Source organism: Aythya marila (genome assembly GCF_965140915.1).
Source record: "Aythya marila genome assembly, chromosome: 14".
Taxonomy (NCBI): domain Eukaryota; kingdom Metazoa; phylum Chordata; class Aves; order Anseriformes; family Anatidae; genus Aythya; species Aythya marila.
In genome coordinates, this window is record NC_139055.1 from 10,054,332 (window position 1) to 10,081,209 (window position 26,878).

General features: G+C 48.8%; 1 protein-coding gene and 1 long non-coding RNA gene across 3 annotated transcripts in view; one reads left to right on the forward strand and one right to left on the reverse strand.

Moving 5' to 3' along the window:
• Positions 1 to 26,878, forward strand: part of LOC309883595 — a 213,054-nt gene that overhangs the window by 137,817 nt on the left and 48,359 nt on the right. The gene's annotated exons all lie outside the window — the stretch shown is intronic.
• On the reverse strand, positions 150 to 5,340 carry BOD1 (biorientation of chromosomes in cell division 1; the record flags this gene model as incomplete). Of its 2 annotated transcripts, none has more annotated exons than XM_082771828.1 (4): positions 150 to 932; positions 2,224 to 2,424; positions 4,236 to 4,360; positions 5,107 to 5,340. In XM_082771828.1, 3 exons carry the CDS (start codon positions 5,338 to 5,340, stop codon positions 2,226 to 2,228), a joined length of 558 nt encoding a protein of 185 aa, XP_082627954.1. In that variant the 3' UTR covers positions 150 to 932; positions 2,224 to 2,225. The 2 variants fall into 2 exon arrangements, with proteins under 2 accessions (XP_082627954.1, XP_082627953.1); XM_082771827.1 differs by having other exon boundaries at positions 150 to 1,016.

Consider the following 26,878-nt stretch of genomic DNA (forward strand, 5'->3'; position numbering starts at 1 on the left):
TTCATGATGACATCCACTATCAACACGGTGTTGTCAGAGCTGGGTTCATCTATGAACCGTGTAGGGCTGCACTTCCTTAGGGTTCCAGCAATCAGGACTTGTGGATTTCATCCACTTTTTCCTTAAGAAAAAGATCTCGAAAGCTGGGATTCTTTTTGAAGTTTTTTATTGCAAAAGGTATAGACATTTGCTGGCAGAATACTTGATCACATTATCTATTTGACTGTCATCCAGAGGACACTGCATGCATTCAAGCTGAAAGCACAGGGCAGTTTCCACTAGGCACCTGAGAAATTTCACGGGAAAGAAAAGTCTTTCAAGTTGAAAGAGACAAGTTTCAAACTGACCACCTGCTCTGGTGCCCTTTGTTTCCCAGAGTTACCTGGGAAATAAGAATTAAATCAGCTATAGTCATAGCTAACTGTAAACATTCTACTGCAATGAAACAGAAATTATCGGGATAATTGATCCTGAAGTGTTTTTTCCAGTTCTAAACAGGAAATGTGTCTTTCTAGAGCAAACAGTGCAATGAGTTACACCTGACCTAGCACCTACTGCTTGCTACTGTATTACACAGCAGAGGTGTATGATGCTTCTTCACATTGGGCCTATAACAAAAAAATCTAACAACTCCTATGTGGCCTCCAAGAGGCGACCCCGATCCCCCAAACATTTTTTTTTTCCCTCTGCTCCCAAGTCTAATATCTCAACCCCCTTCCCTATTCCTTCCAAATAAGATCTAATTTCCTTTTTCATCCTGCCCCCCTGCCTGAAGGCATGACTAATAAGAATACATGCTGCTCCCTGTATTGCTGTCAACAGCAAAATTATCTTCGCGATTCGGCTGTCCCTCCACACGCAGAACTCCAGGTCCATCTGAATTTCAACGCCTTCTGACAGGTCTGATAAAGGTGGATCATCTCTGGCAGATCCTGTAACAAATGCAACAAGCAATCCATTGCCAGTCTAGCAGGATGTGTATTTTGCAAGTGCAGCTGCTTAATATCAGGAACTCACTGCAAGAAAGAAAAAGAGTTTAGGGGCTGGTACCTTCAAGAGTAAATGCATTTGAAGAGAGAATGTATAAAACTAATTAACAGTAGCACTGAGCTGCAGGTCATAGTGGACTTTTAACTACTTGAACCAGACAAATACAGAGATGTTTCAAGGCACTATGGCTGCAAGTCACAGATAACTCAGTAACTCGGGATGATATTACAGGCACTTTCATTTCTAACAGAAAGTTAAAAATCCATGCTCGTTGCTGTAATCATTCCAAGCAGAACAGCAGCCACTGTGGGTTACTTACTGCTGTCTTAACTTTTTCCCCAATCTACAGTTGATTTATCTTCTTCCAGAAAGCACTGGTAATTAGAACAATTCACAACTAAAAACCATACTGCATGAAAGAAGTTGGTTCACCAGCAAAGCTGCAGATTGAAGTTTCCCATCGGGATAGTGGTTCCTCAGTAATGTGCACACAGGCCTCGATATTCAAACCGACACTATGATACAGGGCCTTAGCAGAGATGCACAGTCATTTGTGTTAAGACAGAGCAGCAATTATAGCCCCCTGAGGCCCCTTTAGTTATTTTAATCACAAAAGCCAGAATGAACTTGTTTGCAACAAAGGCACCCTCAGTCCTTTCAGCTGGAAAGATACAGGTTGCTCTATTTACACAACTCAATTGGAAATGGAGTTATTCACTCCCAGATCCCTTAACCTCACTGAATATTTCAGTCACTAGCAAATCAACACTCCAGGGTAAGTTCTAAAGAAGAGCTATCTAAAAATTTCAGTGCTGAGGCACAATAACTTGTCACCACTCCACTTCCAGATGTATTTCAGTAAAAGATATATTTTTAATCCATTTGGAAGTGTTCTGAAAGCTGTCCAGCCAATTCCATGTTGATCGCTGCTCGATATGCTTTTACAGAAATAAAAGGCCTTTTGGCCCGATCCAAAACCAGCACTGGCCGAGTCCACAGTGTTCCTTGATAGCTGTTTTACATCATACCTATGTCTTCAGTCCTAATATATTTTTAGCAGACGCTTAAGTGGAAGCAGCTCAGATGACTGCCTGACACAGACAACGTGCTCATGATCAAAGTGTCCTCCCTGTTCAGCCAGGAAGAATACAGTGCCTTCTCTATCTTAGGTTATACAAACTGCAGAGATGAGCTACGTGAAAGCTCTAAGTAGTAAGTGCAGAAATACAAGACCTTTAGGAGGCATCCTGAGATGGAGCAGGAGGATCCTTATTCTCGGGCTCCGGAGGAGGAGCTGGCACGCTTTCCTCTTTCTTTTGTGCAGCCAAAAATTCATGAATCGCCCTCTCTATCTGGGGCCTGAAGATGTGGTTTAGTTTTGGATCCACCACCTGAGAAATAATTCTGTCCACTCCAGCTTCCAGCATTCCTGACCTTGAACAAAGACAAAGGAGTCATTCAGTTCCTCTGAAAAACTTCTCCCCACTCTCCTCCAGTAATTCTCCAGAGCCCTCCTGTCAACTGCAATTAGCATTAACATGGTGAGAACTGCAGCCCACTCAGTAGATCCTTAACAGGGAGTTGTTTCAACCACCTATTTCCCCCCCCTCACCCCTTCTCACTTCTCCCCACAGAATTAACAACTGACATCTGGTCTCACAGGTACTTAAATGACACCTTGGACAGGAGCCACTTTAATAGGGCTCATGTGGAAATGAGGTCAACATGAAAGCAAACAAACACATTTTGGCACAAACAAGGGAAACAAGCTATTCTGAGGAAGGCAGGTGAGAGCAGTCTTTTTTTTGGCTGACTGGAGGGAGAAGAGGCCTTCCCCCAATAACATTACTGTCACTCACTTCTTGTAACTGTTAGTCTAGACAGCTGTGTATTAATTAAGGAAACAAGAACACGTAGCACACGGCAAAGTTTCTGGAACCAAGCACCAGTAACTGAAGTGACTTATTGCTTCGAGGGCCGCGTCAGACTCTTGGATTGTGGGGCACAGGCAGTCTGGGCTTAAGTCATGTCTGTGAGGGACAGGAAACCCCGACAGTGCCCGCTGCTTGGAAAAGCAGCCACAAGACTTAACGAGGCTGCAGATGCTGGTGGGTGACTGGGTGCGGGGTCACCACACATCACATCACCTCTCACTAACAGCACATGTGTGTCTGCATCCAGCAAAGGACAGCTACCCAGACATGCCTTGACAGCCTTCTGTGCTTGGTCCTGCACCCACAGAAGTGACAGGGACTCTCCAAACTCCCCTTTTCTTTTTTTATACTAGTAGCCTATCTAAAGTGAGCACTGTACGTTCTGCTAACTACAGGCTCTTTGATGGAACATTCTGCTATTGCCATTTCACTCTTGTGGCTGATTATCATGAAATAAGAGGATGTGTGAAGTGATAGGCATGTCTCAAGGACTTTAAGTAAAGGTAGAAAGTTCTGTACTTTCACTGGATACCCTCTTCTGTAATTACAGATTAAAAACTGAAACTAGCATTAGGTACCAATGATCTGCAGTTTCCATCAAGGGAAATACAGCTTCTGCGTGCAAGACATTTTAGTAACTCTTCTTGGAAGCATAAATGCCATTCTCAAGTTCACTACTGCCCCCTCCCCACAACACTGCTTGTATCAATGACTTTTAGTCAAACCAGTTAAGGCTCCTACTTCAGGCTATGATGAGTTAGCAGCAGGAGGTGCTAAACTTAGATCTCTAAGCAGTGAAGTTAATCTGGCTTTCCTGCTGTGCTGGAAGTACATCTTAAATAGCTGTTAAAAAGCTACACTCTGCTGCATGAAACTGGGCTAGCCGCGTTTCATTACTGCCTGCTAGTGGTTGGAGCCTACTTAAACAAGCTTTGGAATCATTAGGTTTGTCTTTAAGTGACACGGGCTCTCCTCCTTTCAGAAAAGGAAGATCAAGGTTATTCAACTCAGCATATCAGGTACAGTTTTGCTAAGTGGGCAGTACTGGGTTTTTGCAGCAATAACTTGGCTGAGAACCTCACCATGCTCCCCAACTCTTGAAAACTACAAATTGCAGGTAAAGCAGCAACATAAGCCTTTCCGTGAGAGTTAAGACTGCATCCACTGTTACAATAAAACTCAAGAGACCGCAACAGAAGGTGCTGTGAGAAACTTAATGCTGCAAATTCTTATTTGACTGAGGTATCAAGATGGTTATACATTACTTATCAAATCACGTTACCACTGGTTTGCAGACCGGTGCTTACTTACTGAATCACACTCTGTCTGAGCCCATTTCGTAACTGGTTTTTGTTCATTGTTGGATTCCATTCCTGTTTGTCCAGGTGGGTCGATACAAAGTTGTCCACCTTCTGCCTCAAGTTTTGATAGGCTGGCTAAACAACAACAAAAGAAAATCCAGTTAAAGTGCTAAAAGATCCCCAACCCGCTGCCAGAACCCTGCATAGTACTTCTTTTGTTGTGTACATTCTTGTTTCGTTGTCTGTATTCAGACTTTCTGAACAAAGGTAAGCTTGTTTTACTTAACAATACAACTGGTAACTGCAACGAGCAGCCTGTCAGCATGCTGTTACAATAACAGAAATAACTGATTTGCTTAAAAATTGTTGTCTGCTCCTAATTTTACTTAGTGAAATACAAACCATCTGCGTAGACAGGAGTTGTTCATACAGGATTGTTCTTGTCTGGAAACTGTCTATCACGGAATTCCTAGGAAACCCAGTAATTAGTGAGCGTTGCTATCACCAAAGCGATTTGCTTCTGTGACACCAACATCAAAGCTAAAAATTGGAAGGGTTTTGTAGGTGGAAACTTAGATTAATTCCCGTTTATTGGAAATAAAAAAAAAGTACAAGAACATATGGCCACTGAGGTTACGGTGCTGTGCAAGGAGAGTGTGGCAGCACCTAAACATCAAATGTGGTGTGAATGCGGGGTGATGCACGAAAGGGTCGGTAACAGAGGGGCAGCCACACCGAGGGCCGGGTCCCTCCGCCTGGGCAGCCCCCACAGGAGCAGCTTCAGGAGCCGGCTGCGGGCTGCAGCACGGGCCTGGCGCCGAAACCGGCCCCTGAGGGACTCGAGACCGAGACAAAGGCCCCGCGGAGAGGCCCCCTCGCACCTTGGTGTCCACGTCGGCCAGGCAGTCCCTGCGGAAGCCATCGAAGAGGCCGCGGCTCTTCAGCTGCTCCACGATGATGGCGATGAGCTGCGCGTCCCCGGGCGGCAGCGAGGCCGGGTCGGCGGCCCCGGGCCCTGAGGCGGAGGCCGAGCCTCCCGCTGCCCCCCCCCCGCCCGCCGCCCCTCCGCCCGCCCCGCCCGGCGCGGCCCCGCCGCCGCCGCCGCTCTCCGACATGGCCGGCGGCCGCCACCCGCTCGCCTCAGGCCGGCGCCGGCGGCGCGCGGCGTTTTGCGTCGCCCCGGCGCGTTGCATCTCGGGGAGGCGAGTCCTTCCCCTTGAGGCGCCCTTATAGGCGGCGAGGCCTATTAGTTCGGGAGAACTACGACTCCCAGGGTGCATCGCGGCGGGACGGCGGAGGGGAGGGGAGCGGGGCTGTCGCGGTGCAGCTTGGGAGTTGTAGTTCGCTGGCGGGGGGGTGCTGAGGTGGGCCCTGTCAGGCCCTCGGGGGGCTGTGGTAGCCCCGGGGCGGTGCTGTGCCCCCCATCCCGAAATGTAGACGTGGGGAGCGGTCCCGTCCTGTCCATGCCCTGAGACCCCCGGAGATGTCCACTCCTTCATGATTTGGGAGGGGTTTTCAGTGGGGTTGTGAGGATGGCACTGGTGTGAACCCATTAAAAATGGTTTTCCTGGGATTGTGTTCATTAAATCACTAACAAAAGGAAGGGCACCCCCCAAACCAGTCCTCTTAGGGCCAACCAACCCATGTTACAGACACTTTTCCTCTTGCGTGGCCTCAGACATGCTCTTAGACACTGCTCTGACTGTGAGCTCTGGGTACAAACCCCATGCGTCAGTTTTGTTCCTTTCCCAGTCACGGTGCAGGGAAGGATTTAACGCAGCAGGACGTGCCAGCCGCAGGGAGACCCTGCATGAGAGCAGTAATGCAAACACACCCCGCATGGGTGCCCTCTGTACCCTGCTGAACGAGTATGAAGGCAGCACTCTGTGCACTGTCCTCCTCTGCCTGATTAAAATTCAGCAGCCCTGACAAGCAGCATAAGCTGTCCCCTTCCATCTGGCACCTCTGAGGAGAGAAGAGAGGAAAAAACCTGGTAGTGTTTTACAGAGCCCGAGCTTTGCTCTGACAAAAGCATCCTGTGCAATGCTGCGTCCCGTGAAGAGGCACGGGCGCTGTCCTGCATTTCTCTTTAGTTTCACCCTGCCCAGGCAAGGAGCAAATGGAGGGCTCGGGGTCTCCGTGTAACACTCCAGAGGCTTCTTCCACCAGCACTCCGCTTTTTTTTTTTTTTTTAATATAATTTATTTATTAATTAATTTTGAGACCAGGATCTGCTGTCAGCCTGCTCAGTCCCACACGTTGCTTCTCGGGCGCGGCTGCAGGCGGCTGCCCCGGCAGAGGGCACCCCGTCCCCTCCTCTGCCCCGTCCCGTCCTTTGCTCAGCCCCAGCCCGTCCCCTGCCCCGTCCCGTCCCCTCCTCTGTCCCCTCCTGTCCCCTCCTGTCCCCTCCGCACCCAGCCGGGGCCAGGCAGCAGCAGCAGCCCGAGGCTGCCTCTCCCTGCCCGCACGCATCGCCGGGAGACATCCAGCCCGGGATTCATGCCCTGGGGGCTCCCGCAAGCCGATGACCCTCCCAATTAACAAATGACCCAAAGACACTGTCACCTGTCACCCGCCCCAGCCGTGGCACTTGCCCGGCAGCGCTTCCTTCTTCAGCACAGCACGGGCAGGGGGGGCTTGGGGTGTGCAGAAAGGGGAAACCTGGTAGGTAGCAGTGCAAGTGAGGATTCGTCGTGTTTTTTACAGGTTGGCTGGCTGTGTGACCTCGCTTAAGCAGTGTTTGGGGATCTGTAGCAAAGAAAAGCCCAGCATTTCACCTCATCTGTAGGGTATTTTTGCTCATCATCATAGCCTGTTAAATCCCAGTGTGTGAGATAAAGCAGGCCAGCCCCCAGGGGGGAGAATTCTGGACCTGGCCGTGCGTCAAACCTAGCGCAAAATTTGTCAGGTCTGTGAACTTTTCCTCTCCTGTATCCCTGCCCTCAAGGAAAGATCCAGGCGGTGTGCACTGTTCAGGTCAGTAGGAAACTTGGAAGGGTGAAATCTTACCTGCTTTCTGCTGGTTTTGAAGACCCAGTTCTTGGGCCATAATACGTGTGTAGGGTGTTCAAGGCAAAGCTGAAAGCCTGAGGGAAAAAAATTATTTCAGGAGAAATAAACAGAAAAAAAAAATGTTTAGAAAGCTATTTGATGAAAATCAAAGCAATGACATTTAGTCTATTTTCCTATGTTACAAGCCTCCCGAAGCCCATTCCTTTGCTTGACCAAGGGAGATAAAAATGCTTGATCATAGTTTAAATTGGTAAAGTCCCACCCGTCCAGAGTCACGCTTTCTATCACAGAAGCTCAGCTCTTTTTGTCAGTGGGTGCCACCACCGCCTCCCTTCAGGTTTCCTCCGTTCACAGCCCCCACTCTCCACCCACCCCCTGTTGCTGTCACAGGAGCAGCAAACCAGCTCCTGTTTTCTTGGAATTTCTGATATCACGGGGAAAAAGTTCCCCTCAGCTCCAGCTGCCTACAAAAAGTCATGGACATGCACATTTGTGGTAAACATTGTAAATCCTGTTTTATACTGCACCATTGGTTTTGCATGATTGACATCATTTCTTCCTTAGATGATGTGTGTAGCTTTTTCCTACGGCATGATTTGAAGCACAAGCCCCTGCCCATGAGGATTTGGGGTGGGGGCAATCAGTGTGGCTGGCAAAGGGGGAGGCTCACTTTCCTCTCTGAGGTTTTCCAGCTCCTGTGTCAGTGTTAAATGATGCAGACTGGACGAAGGAGACACAGTAGGAAGCTTTCTCTTCCTTCTGACAATTTCCAGCCACAAAACTAGAAGCCAGTTGCTGAGTCTAGATTCTACCAGCTTTGGCCATGCCAATGATCAGAGAAAGGTGGAGCTGCAGAGCCCCGCTGCAGGGGTGGGGGGTGAAGCTTCGTACGCACATTTGGGCTGCTAGTGACAAAAGTATTGTACTCTGTCTGCTTCAGCTGAAAACTTGTAGAGTTTTACCATCAGTTCTGGTTCTCTTGGAAGACTAGAGCATTGAACTGGGACTATGATCTTCCAATGCCTGTGTGCTGTAGCATAAGGAGATAGCAAAAGAAAGACTGTGTTAACCCCAAAGGGAGATCAGACAGAGCTGAGCAGCTATGCAGGCAGTCCCTGCTCTGCATGGAATTCTGCCCCTGTAAATCCAACCACTTTATAAATAAAGATTTCCCTTCTAATAACTGTGTAGGAATAGCCCCATAGGAATCTTGCCATGCTATCAAAAATCATTTCGAGCTGAAGGTGCTCATTGAATTTTGTTGTCCCAGCCTAGCTCACAAAATGGGCACCTGATGGATGTGTATTTTCAGCCATGGAAAGCAGCATCAGTGCAAGGTTTCATCACCACCACCACCTTCAGTTTCCTCTGCAGGAAGGGCTTTCTGGGTTGGACACAGGGTCGCAGGAGGAAGAGAAGACTGTGAATGGGGCTCGTGTCTGTGCCAGTATCAGTGTGTCTCTGCAAAGTGCTGCTAGAGGCAGAGCTGGTACTGAGACAGCCTTACCCTGTGCAATGCAAAAACCAGCTGCTCCTGAGCAGGAGCTGTGGAAGCTGCCTCCCTCCCTCCCTGCTCTGGGACCTCCAGCAGTACAGACCCAAATCTGCTTTGCTGTTCTGAGCAGGTGAGCATTTTCCCTGGTGTGTTTGCAACCTAGATATTGCCCTGATCTGGCTGCGCACCAGAACTTTACAGTACGTTTTAGTGCAAGCTGGCTAGGAACAAAGGTGATTCTGGCAGCAGTGTCAATGAGATGGAATTTACTCTTCCCTTTTAGCAGAACACAAGCAATGCCTGCCTGGTTTGCCTGTGCTGAAGGGTGTGCAAGTTTTGCATCGTGCAGATCTGGCTCCTTGCAGCTGGGAGGAGGGAGCTGTGCTCAGCCCCAGTCCTCTGCACCGTGGTGTTAACGACAGCGGTGCAGAAAGCCCTGAGGTAGGGAAAATGCATGTGTAGCAGTGAGGTCCTTTTGGTGTCCCAAGCTCCAGGTGGGCTGTTTGCTCTTTGCCTCAGGCCTTGAAGCGGTTAACGCGGCGCTCGCCGCGTGGTGGCTGGGCTGGGGTCAGTGCTGCAGCAAGCTTGCTTTGGCAGCCAGAGGAAGCGCCGGAGTTTTTAGATCCTGCGGATTTACAGAACGAACAGCTTGGCTGCACAGGTGGCATATTATTGAAGGAGTTGAGAAGTCAAAGGAATGTTCACCAGCCCATGATTCTCTCCTGAAGAATGCACACCATGCGCTCAGCTTGCCAGCCAAAGCCCCGGAAGAAAATGTGTGTTCTCTGCACGTTTGCCATTCATGTTGGGCAACATACTATCCACAGAGCATATGCTCTGTGTGTGACACACTTTCTGCATCAGCCATGATTCAGACTAAGCCCCCAGCCCCACAAATGTGGGTATGGCCTGAGCTCATAGCCAGCTTTGCTCGTGGCAGTGATTCCAAGAATAATGTATTTACTCCTGAGGTTTAATGTTAAGGTGTTGCTTGCAAGATTGGGTGCTGTTGCCTTATAAATATTGCTGGTGTGATGGACGACATTGCAATTCCTATATGGGTTTATTTTTATATGTAAATAAATATATGTGTGTGTGTATGTATGTGTAAAGTACCTGCAGAGGTATCGGGGTGTTAGAACAGCAGGTAGGGACTTCAGGCAGACAGAGTTTGTGTATGATATGCCCATTTCCATCCAGAATGGTGGTTCTTGCTCCCTTTCTCCCATTCTCCCTTGATCCCTTGCCCCCTTTCTCCCTCTTTTCTCCTTTTTTCCCACTGTGACCCAAACCCTTAGGAACTCCAGAGCACTGTGTCTTTTAGTACCTAAGGCCAAACCCATTTGTAAGGCTGAGCTGCCGCAGAACTTTTCAGAGTTGTGCATGCTGTGTCCTCAAGCAGGAATGTCACTGTTGTTCATTCTTAAATCATTGTTTCCATTATTATGAAAGACTAAAAGCATGTGGGAAAAATAATATAAATATTATTGCCATATATGCAGAAGTGGGTAATTTTCCACACCCGATTGTCAACCGAAACCTTGGAGTGCATCTGTATAACAGAACACAGTGGAGTAATCGGCTTTCGTTTGAGGTTTTCACATGTTTCGTGAGTGTTTATAGAAAAATAGCGATTAGGTTGATGAATTCAGTAACTGCCCCGCTATGCAGGGAAACAGAGGCTCTTTGGTGGCAAAAACAATTTGCTTGTGATTGCTCTGGAATGCAGAGACAGGGATGGGAATAAATCTGAGAAACCTCGGCTCTCTGTGCACACTGCTGGACACAATCGCGTTTCTCAAAGCTCAATATTCACCTTTCCCGGAGCCCATAGGCTCGCCTGAGCAGCGTCTCACTTCCCATACCACCAATTTTACTAGTGAGGGCAGTACTGCTATAAAAAACACCGTGAGAAGCAGCGTGCATGGCATGAATTGCTGCCTATTTCTGATCTTTCCCTTTTAATATCTGTGTCAGGATAACGTGCCAGGATAGCCAGTTGTCCATTGCTTATTTTTACTGCATCACCTTTCCAGAAACTCTTCCCTGCAACTCTCTGTAGCTTTGAACCCGAACAGGGTTTGACCCTTTCCTTCTCCTTGCCCTACCCTACCTCAGCCTGGGGAATGAAACCCCATATTTAGAGCTGCTCAGTGGGAGGAAAGCGTGACATGCTGTAGCATTTAGGGACCTAATGCTGCCTGACAGCTGATTGGAAATACGCTGGTGTCAGAAAGGGAGCCAGCTGTTCCCTTACCTTCTGGAGGGAGGTAAAGACTGGGCTGTCACATCCAGGAGTCGAGCAGCAATTACCCTGACGTTAGAGGATGAAAGGATGCAAACAAGTAGGCTGAAAATTAATTTCTTTTGCCCCTCTGTTTCATGCATCCATCAGCGGTACATCTGGGCACTGCGAATCTAATTTAAAAGTGTAATTTCTATCCCAAATGATCGTGTTTGCTGTACTTTTTGCTCTCAAGTCAAGTTCAAGGGGATGCAAACATGGAGTAGAGGTTATCGCTACCTCTGTATGCTTTGCTTTAGCCTATTTCTGTGTGGATATGTGCACGTGTATTTCTTTGCATGGACTAGTAACACATGTTTTATGCTCCAAGTAAGTTCCTTGCCCCTTATTTACAGCTTGCAGTTTTCTTCCCTTCTCCAAGGACCTGCAGCTCTTGACCTTTTAGCCTAGTAAATTATTTACACGTGAAACAGTGAATCAAAATGATGGGTCTCAGGAAGATGCTGCTTATTCTCAGGGAACAAAACCACATTTATTCCCGAAATCTCCTTCCTGAGGCTTTCACTGTAGGCTTGTGTGTCCTGTCCTCCTCAGCCCTCCGCGCTCTGAGAAGGAGAGGCACTCCTTTTTCACACGCCTGGTTCATTTGCAGAGGGAAATGTGTTTCTGCCTCTGATTTTCAAACATCCCCTCGACATTTGGGGATGGGGTGAGAGGACGTTAGTTTGATATCCTCCCCTAACTGGGAAACAATGGAAGAATGCAAGGAAAAAAAAAAAAAAAGGTGTGCAGAAAAGCCCAGGTTGCTACAGAAATCCCAAAGTGAGGCAGATACCAGCAGGATTAGGGATGCTTAACGCTCTGAGCTAAAAACTTTCTGCTCCATGGGGCATCTGGCCTCCCAAACACTCATTCCTTGTACGAGAAACTGCTGACGTGCAGGCTGGTGGGTTACGATGCCCTGAACATGGTGTCTGGAGAGCACGGCCAGGTAACACGCTTTCCAGCACGTTTGCTTTTGAGGCCCACCAGTAGCTGGCTGCCCAGGTGGCATGCCTCGGGGCTAATTTTAATGTTTGCCAAAGCCCCCAAGCTCCGTGTCAGTGCTTGCAGTAACTCCACGCTTTTGAAGCCTGAAATAAAAAATAAAGAAAAAATAATTAATAAAACAACTTCACGCTGGCTATTTTTTAAAAAACAAAGTTGTTTCACATCAAGGGCCTCTAAAGGAAGGTTACTTAAGGAGGTTATTTTTAATTCACTGTAAAGTACACATAACACTACTCAGTAAAGCTCTTTCAGACTCTTTGATGAAAGGCGCTATTGTAAGTGAGACAATTGTGCACATGGTGTGATGGGGAGGTGTTTTTTTTCGTAGAGCTATATTAATCAAATCGAGAAAATGGTGCTGTAGGCTTTGTAGCGAGTACCTCGCCGAAACTCACACAGTTTTATCTGCAGGATGGAGAAAACATACACTGGGGAACGTGAGCCCAAGAAACAAAGTGGAACGAAAACAGAAAGTTATTTAAATACTTTGATTTCTTACCACATAATTTTGCCTATTGAGGGAATGTGGGAAAATCAACAAGAAGTCAACATTTGAAAAGCAAAGGTTTGTTTTGGAATTATCTCTATCAGCTTTTTTTATTTTATTTTATTTTTTCTCAACACTGTTTCCCTTCACATTAAAAGGCTGGGACATGCCAAGCACCTCCTTTGCAGAAACCACCCTGGTTCTGAGTCAAAAAAAAGGAAAATAAAGCTTTCTGACATTATAAAAGTGAACATTCCAGAATAAAGTGGTTTATTTTCTCAAGAGCATAAGGAATTTCATGAAACATATATATTTCATGAGGAAAATGGCCAGTTTGTGGGTATTTCATGAGAAATGAAATTTCTACATCATTAAATGGCCAGAGAATAAATTGAGAAGGAAAATGTATGAGGTTTTTGAGAACTTCTAATCTTGTTTTAGTTTTAGAAATGACAACATGGTTTGATAGTTCTGCTGGAGCTGCCACTCACGGAAAGGTGAGTTACACCTGTCCTGCAGTGATGTATGGCCCAAAGGGTGTACCAAGGGAAAGAAAAACTTTTGTAAAGGTTTATTTTATTAAGGTTTATTTTCATAACATGGCCACGAAAGGAAAATCAAGTTGGTAATTGTCTTCTACACATTTTATATTTGGAAGGAGAAAAAAGCTGGGCAAGATCATGAAACCCTTGGAGAGAAAAAGACCTCATATCTTCCTCCCTATGTATAACTGCATTAAAACTTGCCTTCTTCTGAGCTTTGTGCAGTGCTCAGTGCCCATCATTTGTCTAACATGGAGTAGCCAAACACACCGCAGCTGGTATTTGAGATCCTTTTATCCATCCTTCTCCATACACACACACACACAGACAAAAGTTAGTTTCCTTTAGGCAATGCAGAGCCCTGGGAGAGCGGCAATTTCTTTGATTGCTTATTGTAGCTGTAGCACTGGAGATAAAAGTTTAATGCATCCTTATTGTCTCTGTGCTTTTAAGTATTCAGCTGCACCGAGCAATGCATCTTCATCCACATAACCAACTGAATGCAGTGGTTTAAGATTAACAGATTCAATGTCAGTGCCGTTACCTTTTTTTTTTGTTAGTGCTCAAGGAATAATTTGCATCGGAGGTGAGCGTCGCTGTAACAGCCCTGGCAGATGGGCACTGTGCAGCTCAGGTACGAGACAATGCAGACAGACGGGTTAGTAGAGGCAATAGCAGCAATCCCCAGTATGATATTGCTGTAACAAATGAGGGGCAAAGCAGCTTGGAAAAAATGGGGCTGGCCCCTATTCAAATACAGCGAGCTGCTGGGCTGAGCGCTGGGCCACAAGGGCAAGCTGAACCCTGCTTCTGAAACAGAGGAGAGGGTCTTTGGGCTGGATCCCCATCTCCATCATCCTCTCCTCTGTCCTAGAGAGAAGTGAAAGCTCTTTTAACCAATGCAGAAATTGCAATGCCACTCCCATTAGATAGGAACAAAAGAAGAGGGAGGCCAAGTTTTGTGCTGCCCTAATTTTAGATTGACATTTCCATATTCCTCTCGCCTTTTGTCACAGCGTTGGTTTCCCCTTGCAGCTCCCAGGAAGATGCTCGTGCTATTTCCCTGGCATTTCCTCTCCCCTCTCCTAACCACCATTCAGCTCCAGTTGGAAAAGGGAGGTCAGGAGAAAAGTGCCCTTTAGCTGACACTCGGGTAACCCAATCCCCACCCTGTTGGTCGGCTGTGCCGAATTCCAACTCATCTGGTTGCACTGAGGGCTATTGTACCAGCCCTGTCATCAGAGCCGGGTAATTGATATGCTTGAAGGGACTTTAATGAGGAAGAAAGCTAATCAGTTAATGTAAGGGGAGAAAAATAAGTCCAACAGCCTTGTAGCCCATTTTGTTCCACTGCAGCTTCCCCCAGTGCCTAGCGTGGAGCCTCATTCGGGCTGAGCGTGGCAGAGCTGAAAGATTGGCAATCCCTAGCAGCGGCTGCAGAGCACAACTGGGTTCAGGGTGTGTGTCTTTGCCATGCTTGGTGAGGCTGGGGGTGTGCTGGTCTCCTCCAGGGAGCATTTAGGAGCTGGGGGAGCTGCTGAAGCTGGGACCTTCCTCTAAAGGGGCTGCTGAGGACCAAGGGCCCTGTGCTGGCCCAGCAGGCTCACAGCAAGCGAGGCGAGTGCTGTTGTGGGGATGTGGGACCGCAACACACACACCTGGATGTGTCCTGTTTTTTGAAGTTGATGTTACAACAGAAATTGCAGCCAGAGTAGTCCCTCTTCTCCATCAAATGGATTAAAAGGAATAGGCTCAGCCTTCTGACACATTTCTTCTGTGGTATCCTGAAACGTCCCCAAATCCATCCTGGTATAGCACAGTCCTCACCTTTATAGCCCTGGGAAAAAAAGTCTGAAATGGATCAGAGAGAAGGGCCTAGATAACATCTCTCTCCTGGCCTTCATTTTGTTCACCCATTTACTGCTCTCCCTGTACTCGGACACACCGAACAGATGATTTGTGTCCCCTCTCTCTAGGGGAGAGAGGTCAGAGGGTCTGAAAGGCTTCAGAAACCACTGAAGTCTGTGGGAGTCTCCTCTCTGACGTTGATGGATGCTGACACTGTCCTTTGGGGAGGAAAAGATCAGGAAGAAGGGATGGGAAAGAAGAAGGAAAAAGCTGTGGAGTAGGACTAAGAAAACAAAGAGATCCATAAACAAATAGGGCTGAGCAGTGTTTGTTCTGGATGAATTTTGCTTCCCACCATGGCCTTCAGATTTGTATTCTTTGCACAGAAATCCAGTTTCTTCTACGAGTCCTGTAAACACCACCTGCTTCTGGTGCTTCAGATAATGAGATGGGCTGGAACGAGACCAGACCTTGGGCACAACCGGGGCTGAGGCCGATCAAAGAGGGGAGGCAGCAAGAACTTATCAATTATTTGAGAGAAAAGTCTCATAAAAAGCCTTTTTCAATATAAGTAGAGTCTTGCTGAATGTGGTGGGACTTTGGGGAGTGAGCAGTTCACACGAGATGAAACCCTTCTAGCTGTTGGTGATAAATAACGTTTAAGGACATCTTTGAGGTATTGATCTATAGCTGCTGCTGTGTCCTTGCTTGCTTCAGCCCTGTCTTGAGAGCCTGGGGATGGTGCATGGTCACGCTCTGTAGGGCACTGCATGGTCTGGTCCTGCTGTTACATGTCCTTGTACCCTTTTTCCCATCTCCAAATGCCTCATTCTTAGACATTGTTCATCCTAGAGTCACATCAGAGCAGGAAGGTGATGAGAAGGAGGTCTCCGTGTTTAGGAAGGAGGTATCCACACAACCAAATACCCTTGTCAGTGCCTTAGATAAGCTGGATTTGTGCCTGTGGGCACATCTGCAGCGCTGCGTCCACTTCTGGGCTCCCCAGGGCAAGAGAGAGAGGTGGAGGTGCTGCAGAGACCAGTGAAGGGCCACTGACATGTTTAAGGGACTGGAGCATCTCTCAGGTGAGGAGAGGCTGAGAGCTGGGACTGTTCAGCCTGGAGAGAAGGCTCGGGGGAATCTCATCCATGTGTACAAATTCCTGAAGTGAGTCTGCAGGGAGGATGGAGCCTGGCTCTTCTCGGTGGTGCCCAGTGACAGGACAGGAGGCGATGGGCACGAACAAAATGGGGGAGGTCTGAACATAAAAAAACACTTTTTTTTGCTGTGAGGGTGATGGAGCGCTGGCACAGGCTGTCCAGAGAGGTTTTGGAGTCTCCATCCTTGGAGATGTTCAAGAGCAAGCTGGATATGGTCCTGGGCAGCTGCACCGGGTGGCCTCCAGGGGTTCCCTCCAGCCTCAGCCATCCTGTGGCCGTGATGTGTGTTCATACAGACCTTCTTCCTTCAGGATGCCTGGTTTCACCTTCAGCCCCATGCTCTTAAGCCAAGGTGACTGGGGGAGAAGATCAGGTGCCCTGGACTCGATGCCCATGCCCGTGGTTGTGCATCCACGTGCGCCGCCCCTTGCCCACAGACACTCGGCACGCACGTGCTGCGAGTGCTTGCGTACCTCCCGGCGCCTCTCCAGGTGCTCCACACCCACGCTCCCCGTGTTGCTAGCGCTGCTGAACGCCCGTTAGCAACCAGGAGAAAATCTCCCCAAAAGGTCCTTTTAAAGGGAAAACTCGAGAAAGGGAAGGCACTCGCTCTGCTGCCGTGTGGAGGAGGTGCAACGCTGCCACTAGCGAGCGGCCGGCTGCACGGCTTGGGTTTCCCAGAGCTGCTCTGTTTGCTTTCGCACTCTGGACCTTGGCATTTTAATGGCATCTGTGTCATTTAAATTGCAACACCCTGATGTGAATATTCATGGCAGCAGTGCTCTGCCAGTCATGCTTGCCAGGTCCTAGGTGTGTTTGTTAAATGTGTCAGAAGAACCATTATCAGGCACAGCTACAAAGGTTGACCGAGTATCTGGGACTTAACGAGAAGTGCTTTTTTTTTTTTTTCCCTTATTATTATTATTATTATTATTATTATTATTATTATTATTATTATTATTATTATTACAAACTTGAGGTAGTTCCTTGCTGAGTGCACTTCCAGCCCGATTTCCACCCTGCGCAACCTGCCTGTCTGCCTATCCACCGCTCCCTTCTACCCTCCAAAAAATCTCGGCCAGATTTCAGCTAGGCTCATCAAATCACAAAGTTTCTACAAATTTTATGAAAACCGATGACTAGATAGCAGAGAAAGTCCAAAATTAGTCCCCCAGCGAGAGCAAGACAGGCAGAATTTAGCAATCAGCCACTGTTTGTAGCTCCCGGCCAGCCAATAAACCAGTTCCTAGTTGTGCCCCAGCTACAGCCTCTGCTCCCTCTTGTGCTGCCAAGCAGAGATCCTGGCTTTTGGGAGATGGAGGGGACATTGCTCTGGGGAAAAAAAATAAAAATATATATGTTTACAGACACAGGACCCAAAGCTGGTGGAAGCCAGGCTTCGTTGCTTCTGGTACATGCGGAATAACTTGTTTTGATGTGTAGTTTAGAGACCTTAAAAAAAATCGGTAATGCGAACCAGTGCTTCCTAGCAACCCTACAAAAACAAAGCAGTCTGTGCAGCTTCGCCTTCCTGAGCCACAGTATTGGGCTCATTGCAGGAGCAGATTTCAGTAGGAGCCTTCCAAGGGGTTCCAGCGAGCAGGGAGCAGGGGAAGGAGTGCTGGCTTGTCCCTGCGTGCTGGTGTCCAGCCCCACATTCCTTGTGTAGAGGAGTTAACGGAGGGATTGGGAACAGGGAACACAGATGGGAGGCTTGGGTTGTGTTATTTAAGAAGTGAGCAGCAGCAGCAGTGTGTGTGTACGGGAGACAATTATGAAGCTCCTCTGTTTCTTTGCCTTGTATTTTGTCAGTGGAGCACAAACGATACAGGAACTTCATCTCACATTAAACTACTTCTTATATAATTATTGCCATGAGCGTGCCCGTGAGGTGCTGTGGTTAGGGTTCAGTACAGGTTGCTTATCTGAGTGCAGTGCTCTCAAAATCCTCCTCAGGCTGCAGCTTCTCAATGGCATTTATTAAAAGCAGATTGGTCATTTTAGCACAGTTTTGTGAGATGGAAGGAGCAAGATTTGGTGCGGGATTGCACCAAAATATGCTTGCCTCCTTACTCGAGGCAAACTGGCACTTGTATCCTGTGGGATGGAGGATACACACACACTCTGCAAAGAGCCCTCGTGCTTTGAGACCTAATATCCGTGTCTGTCCTCCACGTGGGTGAAGGTGCCGCCAGTTTGCCTCGAACAGAGTGGCGAGCAGTGCAGAAGTGTCACCCTGCTCCTCGCCATCCTCGCTGCTGGCTCCTCCTGTGTGCTGCAGCAGGTGCCCCGTGCCCTTTCCCAAGCAATGACCTGTCAGCTTTTGGCTCCTTCCTGGGACGGGAGAACAGTGAGTGCTACAGCAAGGGACTCCTGCGGGGAGGGCTGGCCCTTGGCACAGAGGAAAGGAGTTGCAGCGAAGTGCTCAGGCTGGATTTACCTTCACACGGCGTTTGGCTGGATCATGGTGCATGGCTGGACCTTACAGACCTCCAGCGTGAATTTCTGAGGCTGTCCCAAATTGCTGCCCCGATTCAGTGGCTCTGGGAGGTCTGCAGGAGTACAGGGTAACCTGGGCTGCTCCCTGCAGGCTGCGCTGATGGGTGCACGATGCAGCTCCAGCTTACCAGGAGCCCCGGCCGCATCCCAGGGTTGGCTTACCAAACACGGCCCTTCGTCTCGTGTCTTGGAGAATACGAAACTTTCCAGGCCTGACAAGCTGTACAAGCTGTCTTAACAAGACGGTCTGTTAATATTTACTAAGTTTTGTAATGACCTCTGGGCTCCCTTAACAGTTTTGGGCAAACCATGCGAGGCTTCCTTTCTGGCTGAGCTTTGTTGTGTGCGGAGCAGATTCAAATCCCAGCTGAAGGGGGCTTGAAGAGGGGGGGGGAGGATTGAGCAACACATGGAACCGACCTGAGGAAGCTGCTCCAACCCTCCCTGAAAGGAACCAGCTGAATTCCACACGTGCCGAGTGGCTACCGTTGTGGGCCACGAAGGGTCCCCGGAGCTGTAAAACCTGTGGGTGCCATCCCTTTACCCCAGCGTGATTTTCTGGCGCCCTATAAAGCTGCTGCATCACAGCATGCCTATGCGCCGCTGTCACCACGCCACCAGCCCCACGGAGCTGCGGCGGCGTGTCCTCCTTCCAGCAGGCGAGCTCCCAAGGGGAGGCATCCCCTGAGCACGCTCCAAAACAGGCAGCCGGGAACACAAAGTTCAGCGCGAGCTCCGAGCGCCTGCAAGTTCTGCTGCAGTGTCCTTGAGTGCCCTCCCCCTGCCCCGAGCCTCTGCCTTGAATGCTTTTGGCTCCTACAGCCCGAGCCAGCGCGTGAAACCTTCCCTTCCTGTTCCTCTCCAGCTCTTCCAGCCTTTCCCTTCTTCCTCGCCTCTGCCTTTTATGATCACTCTTTCCTACGGGGAGAGATCCCAAGCACAAATCTGTTCCTCGCGCTGCAGCTCTGCAGCCTGGTTGCCTCTTATTTTGCTCCTCTGCTTGCTCTGTGGTGCAAAGCAGCGTGGCTGTAAGGTGGGATTCAGGACAGCGCTCGATCTGTCTTGGCACCCACAGCTGTCAATCCCAGTAAAGCCTGACAGTGGGGGGATTTGGAAGTGAGGATATTCCGGTTTAAAGGTACATTGCATTACATTTTAAACTATTTTTCCTTAATGCTTCTCTCTGGAGCAATAAGGTGCTGTTTGCTTTACAACTCGCTGCAGTATTTATAGTTTTTGTTGCTAAAACCCAATGAATCCGGCATGTCTGACAAGTCTGAGTGGTCAGTCTATCAGGTCATCGCACACTGAGAGAGAAATTGGAGTCTGAGAGCATGCACGAGACCAGGAGCTGATGTTATTGAGGGTTAGTGCAAAATGGGAAGTAACAGCTCCGGGGAGCGCTGCGTAATGCAGTGTTCGGCATGAGCAAGCAGATCTTTTTGATCTTCCTCCATTCTCTGTACTAAAATCAAGCTGGATTCTGATTTCATTTGGACCACTGGAAATTATGAGAGCTGATAATTCGAAATATGTAGAAAGTTTTCAAGTAGTGAGCTGACAGTTGTCATGAAAATCAATACTGTTAGCAGCTCAACTTCACAGCGACTGCTCCTTATTGACACAGCTACAAGTCAGGCAAGATTTGGCCCTTATTAAGGAAACTTTGTTATGGCTTTATAGTGAATACGGAGAGAAGAATTTCTTTAGTGATTTGCAAATATTCCAAATATTTCCAAGGTTTCCTCAGGTGTACACACCCCAGCCTACTGACACCTGGACTTGGACCACTGGAGATAAATGGCAGTAGGACAAGAAGAGCAGTGAGGGTATTAACATGGCATTATCTCTTTTATTGCACCTAAAGCACCTGAAGCACAGCAGGCATCTGGGCACATGCAGCTCCAGAGAGCCTCGGGCACTACAGAGCCTGGGTACCACTGACCTGGGGGTTTCCCCTCACAGGGATGCTCCCCACCTTACGAGTGCTGCACCCAAGAATGCTATAGCTGTTTGGGAAGAATGCCAAAGAAACCATACAATAAATGAAGAGCTGACCTTGGGATGTTTGGCCGGGTGCCATAGGCTGAGGCACCGCCATCCTGCAAAATAAACCTTCCCGTCCTTAGCACGGCAACATCTGTGGAGGATAAAGGCCAGCCCGACTGCTGAGGCTGCTGAACTGTCACCCTGTTACAGTGCAGGGGGATCTGTCCCAGCCCCCTGTCCCAGCCCTGACGGATGTCTCCCAGCCTCGCTAATGAGATGCAAGTGCTTGGATTTGCACGCCCGCAGCAGGCAGGCTCCTCCCGACGGAGCAGCCATATGGGCAAACTTCAGGTGTCTGCATCGTGGCTGCATATGCTTTAACATGGCTTTTTTTATTTATTTTATTTATTTTTAACTCTGTTTCCTTTGCTGCCAGGCTATATAATGGCTTTTTCAGCTTCTTCCCTGGCATCCTAGATTGTACTTGAATGGAGTTTGTCTTGTCACCCTCTAAAATGAGGTGTCAGTGGATGGCTTCTCACTTTGTTAATGGAGCAGACCCTGAGCTCCCTTCCAGCCTACAAATTGTCCCGACAGTGGTGGCTGTGGGTTCCTAGGGTGGCAGATGGGACTCAACATCTAAAAGCTGATGCTGTTGGTTTGGATTGAGGAAACACCCATACTTTGATCCTGATACAAACCCATACCATTATGTGGTGTATCAGTCCTCAAAAGCTGTACTGGATGCCCAAAGCACATGGAGTGGCTGCGGTGTGCAGTACAGGGTGGGATGACTCTGGATAAAAGTGGCTGCACCACGAGGTTTTGAAGGTTTTTTGAGGTTTTGATTAACAACAACACGTTTGGGGCATCCCCAGTCCTTCTGGCTTGGAGGAGCTGCTCTGTTTAATGCAATGACTTGAAGAAATGTCCTCTTGGCAGTGGAAGGGCAAAGCTTCACCCAGATGCCGTGGGTTTTGTGTGCACACAAGTGTGGCCGTGCTCTGGAGTCCTGAGTTTGCTGTCCCAGGCCCCAGGGGACGTGTGGTGCTGGCACTCCCAGGGGATGCTGAGAGGTTTCAGGTTGGAGAAGGGGCAGTTTGAATGGTTTGCACGTAGCTTAACGCCTTTTCCTCAGTCCCCCTAAGAGCCATCCGTCGTGGGAGGTCCCTGTACTTGGTGGGGGAGCTTTAAACTCAAGGCGTCTAACAGCGGCGTTGACATTTCTGTGAGTTCATTGCCACTGATCCTCCTTTCATGTAGCTTTTCAAATAAAGGGTGGTTTATGAAGGGTGATACCCAATGCCGATCAGCGTTGACATTGCAGATTTGCATCGTTTCTGAAGAGTAAAACTTGTCCCGGTGACCTTGCCACAAATTTCCCTTTGCCATGTTGTCTGGCTTGCTGTAGCCTCTCCCTGTACATTGCTGTGCTCTTCTGTGCTCCGAAAGGACTCTGCTGGTTTGGAGGACACAAGATTCATGTATGAGATTAGCATATTTATAGATTATGTAAATATCCATATAATTTATACCAAAGTACTGTGTGCTGCCCAAATACAATCTCTGCTGCTTCCATCACACAGGTGCACTTCATCACAACCTTCCTGGGGCATTACCGTGGCCTCAGACGTCCCAATCAATCAGTACGCGGATTCTGAGTGTGAAAAAAGACAGAAAGCATCTATGGGGAAAAATCACACCTCCTGCCATCTGTTTTTCCTTAACCAAAAAACTCCCCAAACTCACAAAATTTGTCAATGCGATACCAACAGAAATGTTTGCTGCATTTGGATGCGTTTATGTGACGTTTCTATTGCTTGCTGCTTTTGCTTGTCTCCTGTTTATGAAGTTAATGCTAGGCTTGTATCGTGGTGAAGGCACAGAAAATTCATACTTGTGCACACCATTTATGCTGACCCTCATTTCCCGTTGTGTTTGCAGTGCAGGGTGCACCGGGGGCTGCCTGCTTTGCTCTCCTCTGCTCTTCTCATGAAAAGCTGCAAGCGCCCTCCTGGGTGGTTTATGGAGCTGCCCCAGTCCCAGCCTGCTCTATGGGATCTCTGAACACTTTGGGTTTTTCCTCCTGGCTTCTTCAGCCGGGTGGAATCACCCTGGTTAAGGAGATCCGGCTGCACGTTGCATCGCCCCTGCACTTTCTGCTGGCACCTGGAAGCACAGCCAGAAATCTGGGTGGAACGGGGCTGGTTTTGCAGTGGACACAGCAGTGGAAGAAGCAGGGAGCACCCTCGGTTTGATTTTCCAGGCAGTTGGGTTCTCAGGTCTGGCAAGCTGAGCTCAGGGACCTTTGGCTGCACATCACGGGCTGGTCTTGCAGGCAGAGACCTTTTTCCTGCCATGTCTCCTAGCTTCTGACATACAAGGGATCCAATCTGTGTGTTGTTGTTTGTTTTTTTTTGTTTGTTTTCAGAAGAGGCTACCCCAGGGATGAGTTTTGCCCAGGGAGGAGGCTATAAAGCAACAAGAAGCAACTCAGAGGGGGGATATGAGAGCAATTAAAAAAAATGAACTCGCTTGACCCTAATTTTGCAAATCTCTAGCTGTCAAAGAACTTAGCCTGACTAATTATATTTCAATGCGAAATTGTGGAATCATTACAGCTTTGATTACACGGGTCCCCCAGCTCTTGCCTGCCATGGTGCCTGGGTGGGTGTGCTTTCTAAAGTCTTCTTTCATTTCAGATTTGTTTTCTTGTTTTAGCCATCCAGTTCTCCGGTAGTAACCAGAAATAGGCCTCAAAAAAAAAAAAGAAATAATTGCATCCCACATCTGAGACGTGCTATCCTCGGCTGTCCTCCCACCGCCCTCCTTTCTCTTTCTCCTTTTGGCCTTTGGAGACCGGAGCCACTGCTGCAGTCAGGCAATTATCCTTCAAAGCTGGGAGCTGCGCCGAGCCTTGCCAAAAACCGCTGCAGCCAGCGAGCAGCCGGCTTTGAACGCGTGGTGTGGAAGTGCAGCCTCTTCCCTGTCAGATGCTCTCAGGGTAGGAGCCGGGCAGCTACGTTGGAAACAAGAAGCTAATACAAGTGTTGGGTGGTTGGAAACCTCGACTTCAGGCAGCAGACTAAGTGTAGTCTCTCTGATGCAAAATGTTTCTTTGGTTCCAGGGTAAGGCCTGGGGTATGAAGATTCAGGGTTTCTGGGTGTTTCTAAAAATAGCATTTTCGGATTTGGTCAGCTCAAAATACACCCCGTGCTTTATTTTTATTTTTTGTTCCATTCTCTAACTCAGCTGCTTCCAGAGTCCGTGCCCTTTTTCCTTTATTAGTCAGACTGCCGAGATGCTCTGCATAGTACACGAATAATTTGGGAACCCAAACCTTTATCGGGGTCCTTGCTCTGAGAAATCAATACGGGCTGCCATTCCCGAGCAACTCGGAAAACGAACCCGTGCCTGCAGCTCCGATAACCAGGAGCAGCTCTGCAGCGACAAATTAACGTGGCCAGCCTTGCACTTGTCGCTCTGAGCCGCTGTGTCCGTGCCCCAGAGAGGGCAGGGGAGCAGGGAGGACGCAGCATCCCTCAGCTCCTCCTCGTCAGCAACTTGCCCGTTAACAAACCAACCTTCTGCGCCTGCAACAGAACAGCTGGAGAAAACAAACAAAAGAGCCGGCTGCTGCAAAACACCGCTCCCAAAATAGAGATTATTACATGAAACAGAGCACCGAGAGGGAAGACTGGCTCGGAAAATAGCTCGTAGCCGGCCTTTAAGCAGCTCGGTATTTTATGGTAAATAATGCAGGAAGGAAAGGAAACTGCAGCCCTGAAATGGATGTGCTGGAAGGTCTCGCCAGCACCTGAGATGTCTTTGGAGACCTTCCAGCAGCAGAGCAGCACACCGCAGGCATAGCTGGTTTTTCTAACACCCCCAATTGGCCTCCCTGGCTGCTCGGAGACATGGAGTGTGAGCATTTGGGGGCGGTAGGAGTGAGGTGGGGGCTGGAGGGAAGCCCTGAGCTTCAGCTCTCTGCCCCCAGCAGCCACGCGCGAAGGCACAGCGAGGGCTCCGGTGACTGCTGTGCAAGTCCAGCTGCAAATGGGTGCACAGGGATTAGCAGAGGGCAGGATTTGGGCATTCAGGGTTCAGAGGTGATGAGAAGCCCAAACTACCTCGCTGTTTCGTGCAGACCAGGGTCCTTCATGGCTCTTCTGTAGCCCCAGACCACTGCAGCACCCCTGGGAGTCCTGGCTGCAGCCAGCTGCCAGCCTGCACCGTGCTGACCCTTCTGAGCTGCGGGCATGGGGCTGCGGCTGCTGCCCCAAATTTCCTCTCTGGCAGCCTGGGATTGCTCCCAGCTTTCCAGGATTTTGCCTTCCTGGCCGCCCCAGCTGAGCGATCATAGCTATGTCCCAAAATGACGTGGTCTGGCAGCACGGCTAATTGGGTTAACGGAGCTGACAGAGAGCAGGTATCCTGTGCTGCAAGCACCTCGGCAGGGAGAGACGCTGCTGTTTCTAGCTCTTGTTTGTTGGGTGTTACATATATATATTTTTTCTTCTTCTTCTTCTCCTTTTTTTTTTTTTTTTTTTTTTTTAATTTTATGGCAGTGAATTAAAAAAAAAAAAAAAGGAAAAGAAAAAAAAAAAAAAAACGAAAACTCATCTTGAGCTTTAATCAGCAGGCAGCATCCTCAAACTAGGACAGAGCTGGAGACCCGGAGGGTGAGTGCTGTGTGACAAGAACAGAGCTGAGTTAGGAACAGGGCCACATGCCCCTGACCTCTTCTCACCTCGTACAACAATGTGGTGACATGAAAGCAGCACTCGACTTGCAATGACGAGAAGACTGAAAGCAAGCTAAAACTTTGCTTCCAAGGCCTCTTTGTCCTTCGCTGGCACTATTCTAGGTGGCGGATTTGAAGCAGTGCTTGCAGGAGCTGGGGGAAGTGCTGTGCTGCTTTCCTTCCACAAAGAATTGTTGCTTGTTATGGGAACGGGCAGGAGATTATTCCACGTATAGATTTTCTGCATGCTGCAAATTGTTTGTGGACACAGGCTGTGTGCTTCATCATAGTTCCACACTTGCAAATGTATCTTCACCGAGACACTAATGTCTGTCAGTGTGCGTGTATAAGCAGCAGCGTTTGCATGCTTAATCGGGCACGTGGCCTTTGTTAATTAGGCAGTCAGCTAATGCTTTATGTCTGTGGGTCTGCATGTGCAATCATTTGCCCAGAACCTCATTAATTTTACTGGCTGCCCCTCCTGTTGGAGTTCACAAATCAAGCTGAGCATGCACACAAATCCCTTTGAGTGGGTTTCTCTAATAAAGCAAATCAGGCATCAGAGGAAACTCTCAAAGAATATTGAAAACAACAAAGCTGTAAGGGCTGACCTGGTGATTTTGCAAAGCGGCTTTGTGCGATCAGATGGGAGCAGCCGAGAGCTCCAGTTTGCAGCTAGGGGCGAGCAGGACCGCTCTGTCTCATAGCTGTGCGTGTTTGTGTACATACGTGCACATAAACACAAACGTGCTTCATCATCCCCAAGGATTTTTGGTGTGTATTCAGTGTAGACATCTCTTCGAAGACCTCTGCATCTGCCAGTCGCTGCATCTAAAGAACAGCCTCAGCTCACGACAGCCCAGGTAGCAGGGACCTGGGCTGTACAGGTGGGCTGTGTGCACACAGCAGCAGACTGTTCCCATCCGCCCATTTTCACTGCTGATGCTCCCTCGACCTGCCCAGGAGAGAGGGGAAAGCAGCCGAGGGGCTTTCTTGGGAGTGGAATTAGGGAAATAACGCATCACTCGTCGTTCTAGACCATGGTTGAATGCAGCAGTGAGGCCCCAGGGACTGATGGTGCCTGTGGACATGTGCAAGGGATGATTTTTTCCATCCTGCTGACTAACAGATTAGCAGGGTGGAGGTGTAGGATTCTTGCTTTCTTTTCCCTCTGCATTCTCAGCTACAAAGCAATGAGAATCACTGAAACACAGCCTCAAAGTGATCCTGGGCTGAAATCCTCATTCCCACCCACTGCAGTGCAGACAGCAGCTCGCTCAGGATCCTCCGGACATTGCTCCGTGTAACTGCTCCCCCAGCCAGCCTTCGCTGTGGATAGAAAGAGACAGGTGAAAATCTTCCAGGAGTAGCAGCCTCTCTATCCCTCCTTGCTGCCGGTGTGTTACGCTTCCTTGAGCTGCTCTGCCTGCATTGTACACCTCTGCTGGCGGAGACACAGCCCGAGTTTGTGCCTGTGCTTTTGCCATCTGCACTGCAGTGCCCATTACGGATGCAGCGCGGAGCAGCCTATTTCACAACTGGCTGAAGGCAAGGGCATAAGCACAGGGGTGTGTGTGTGTG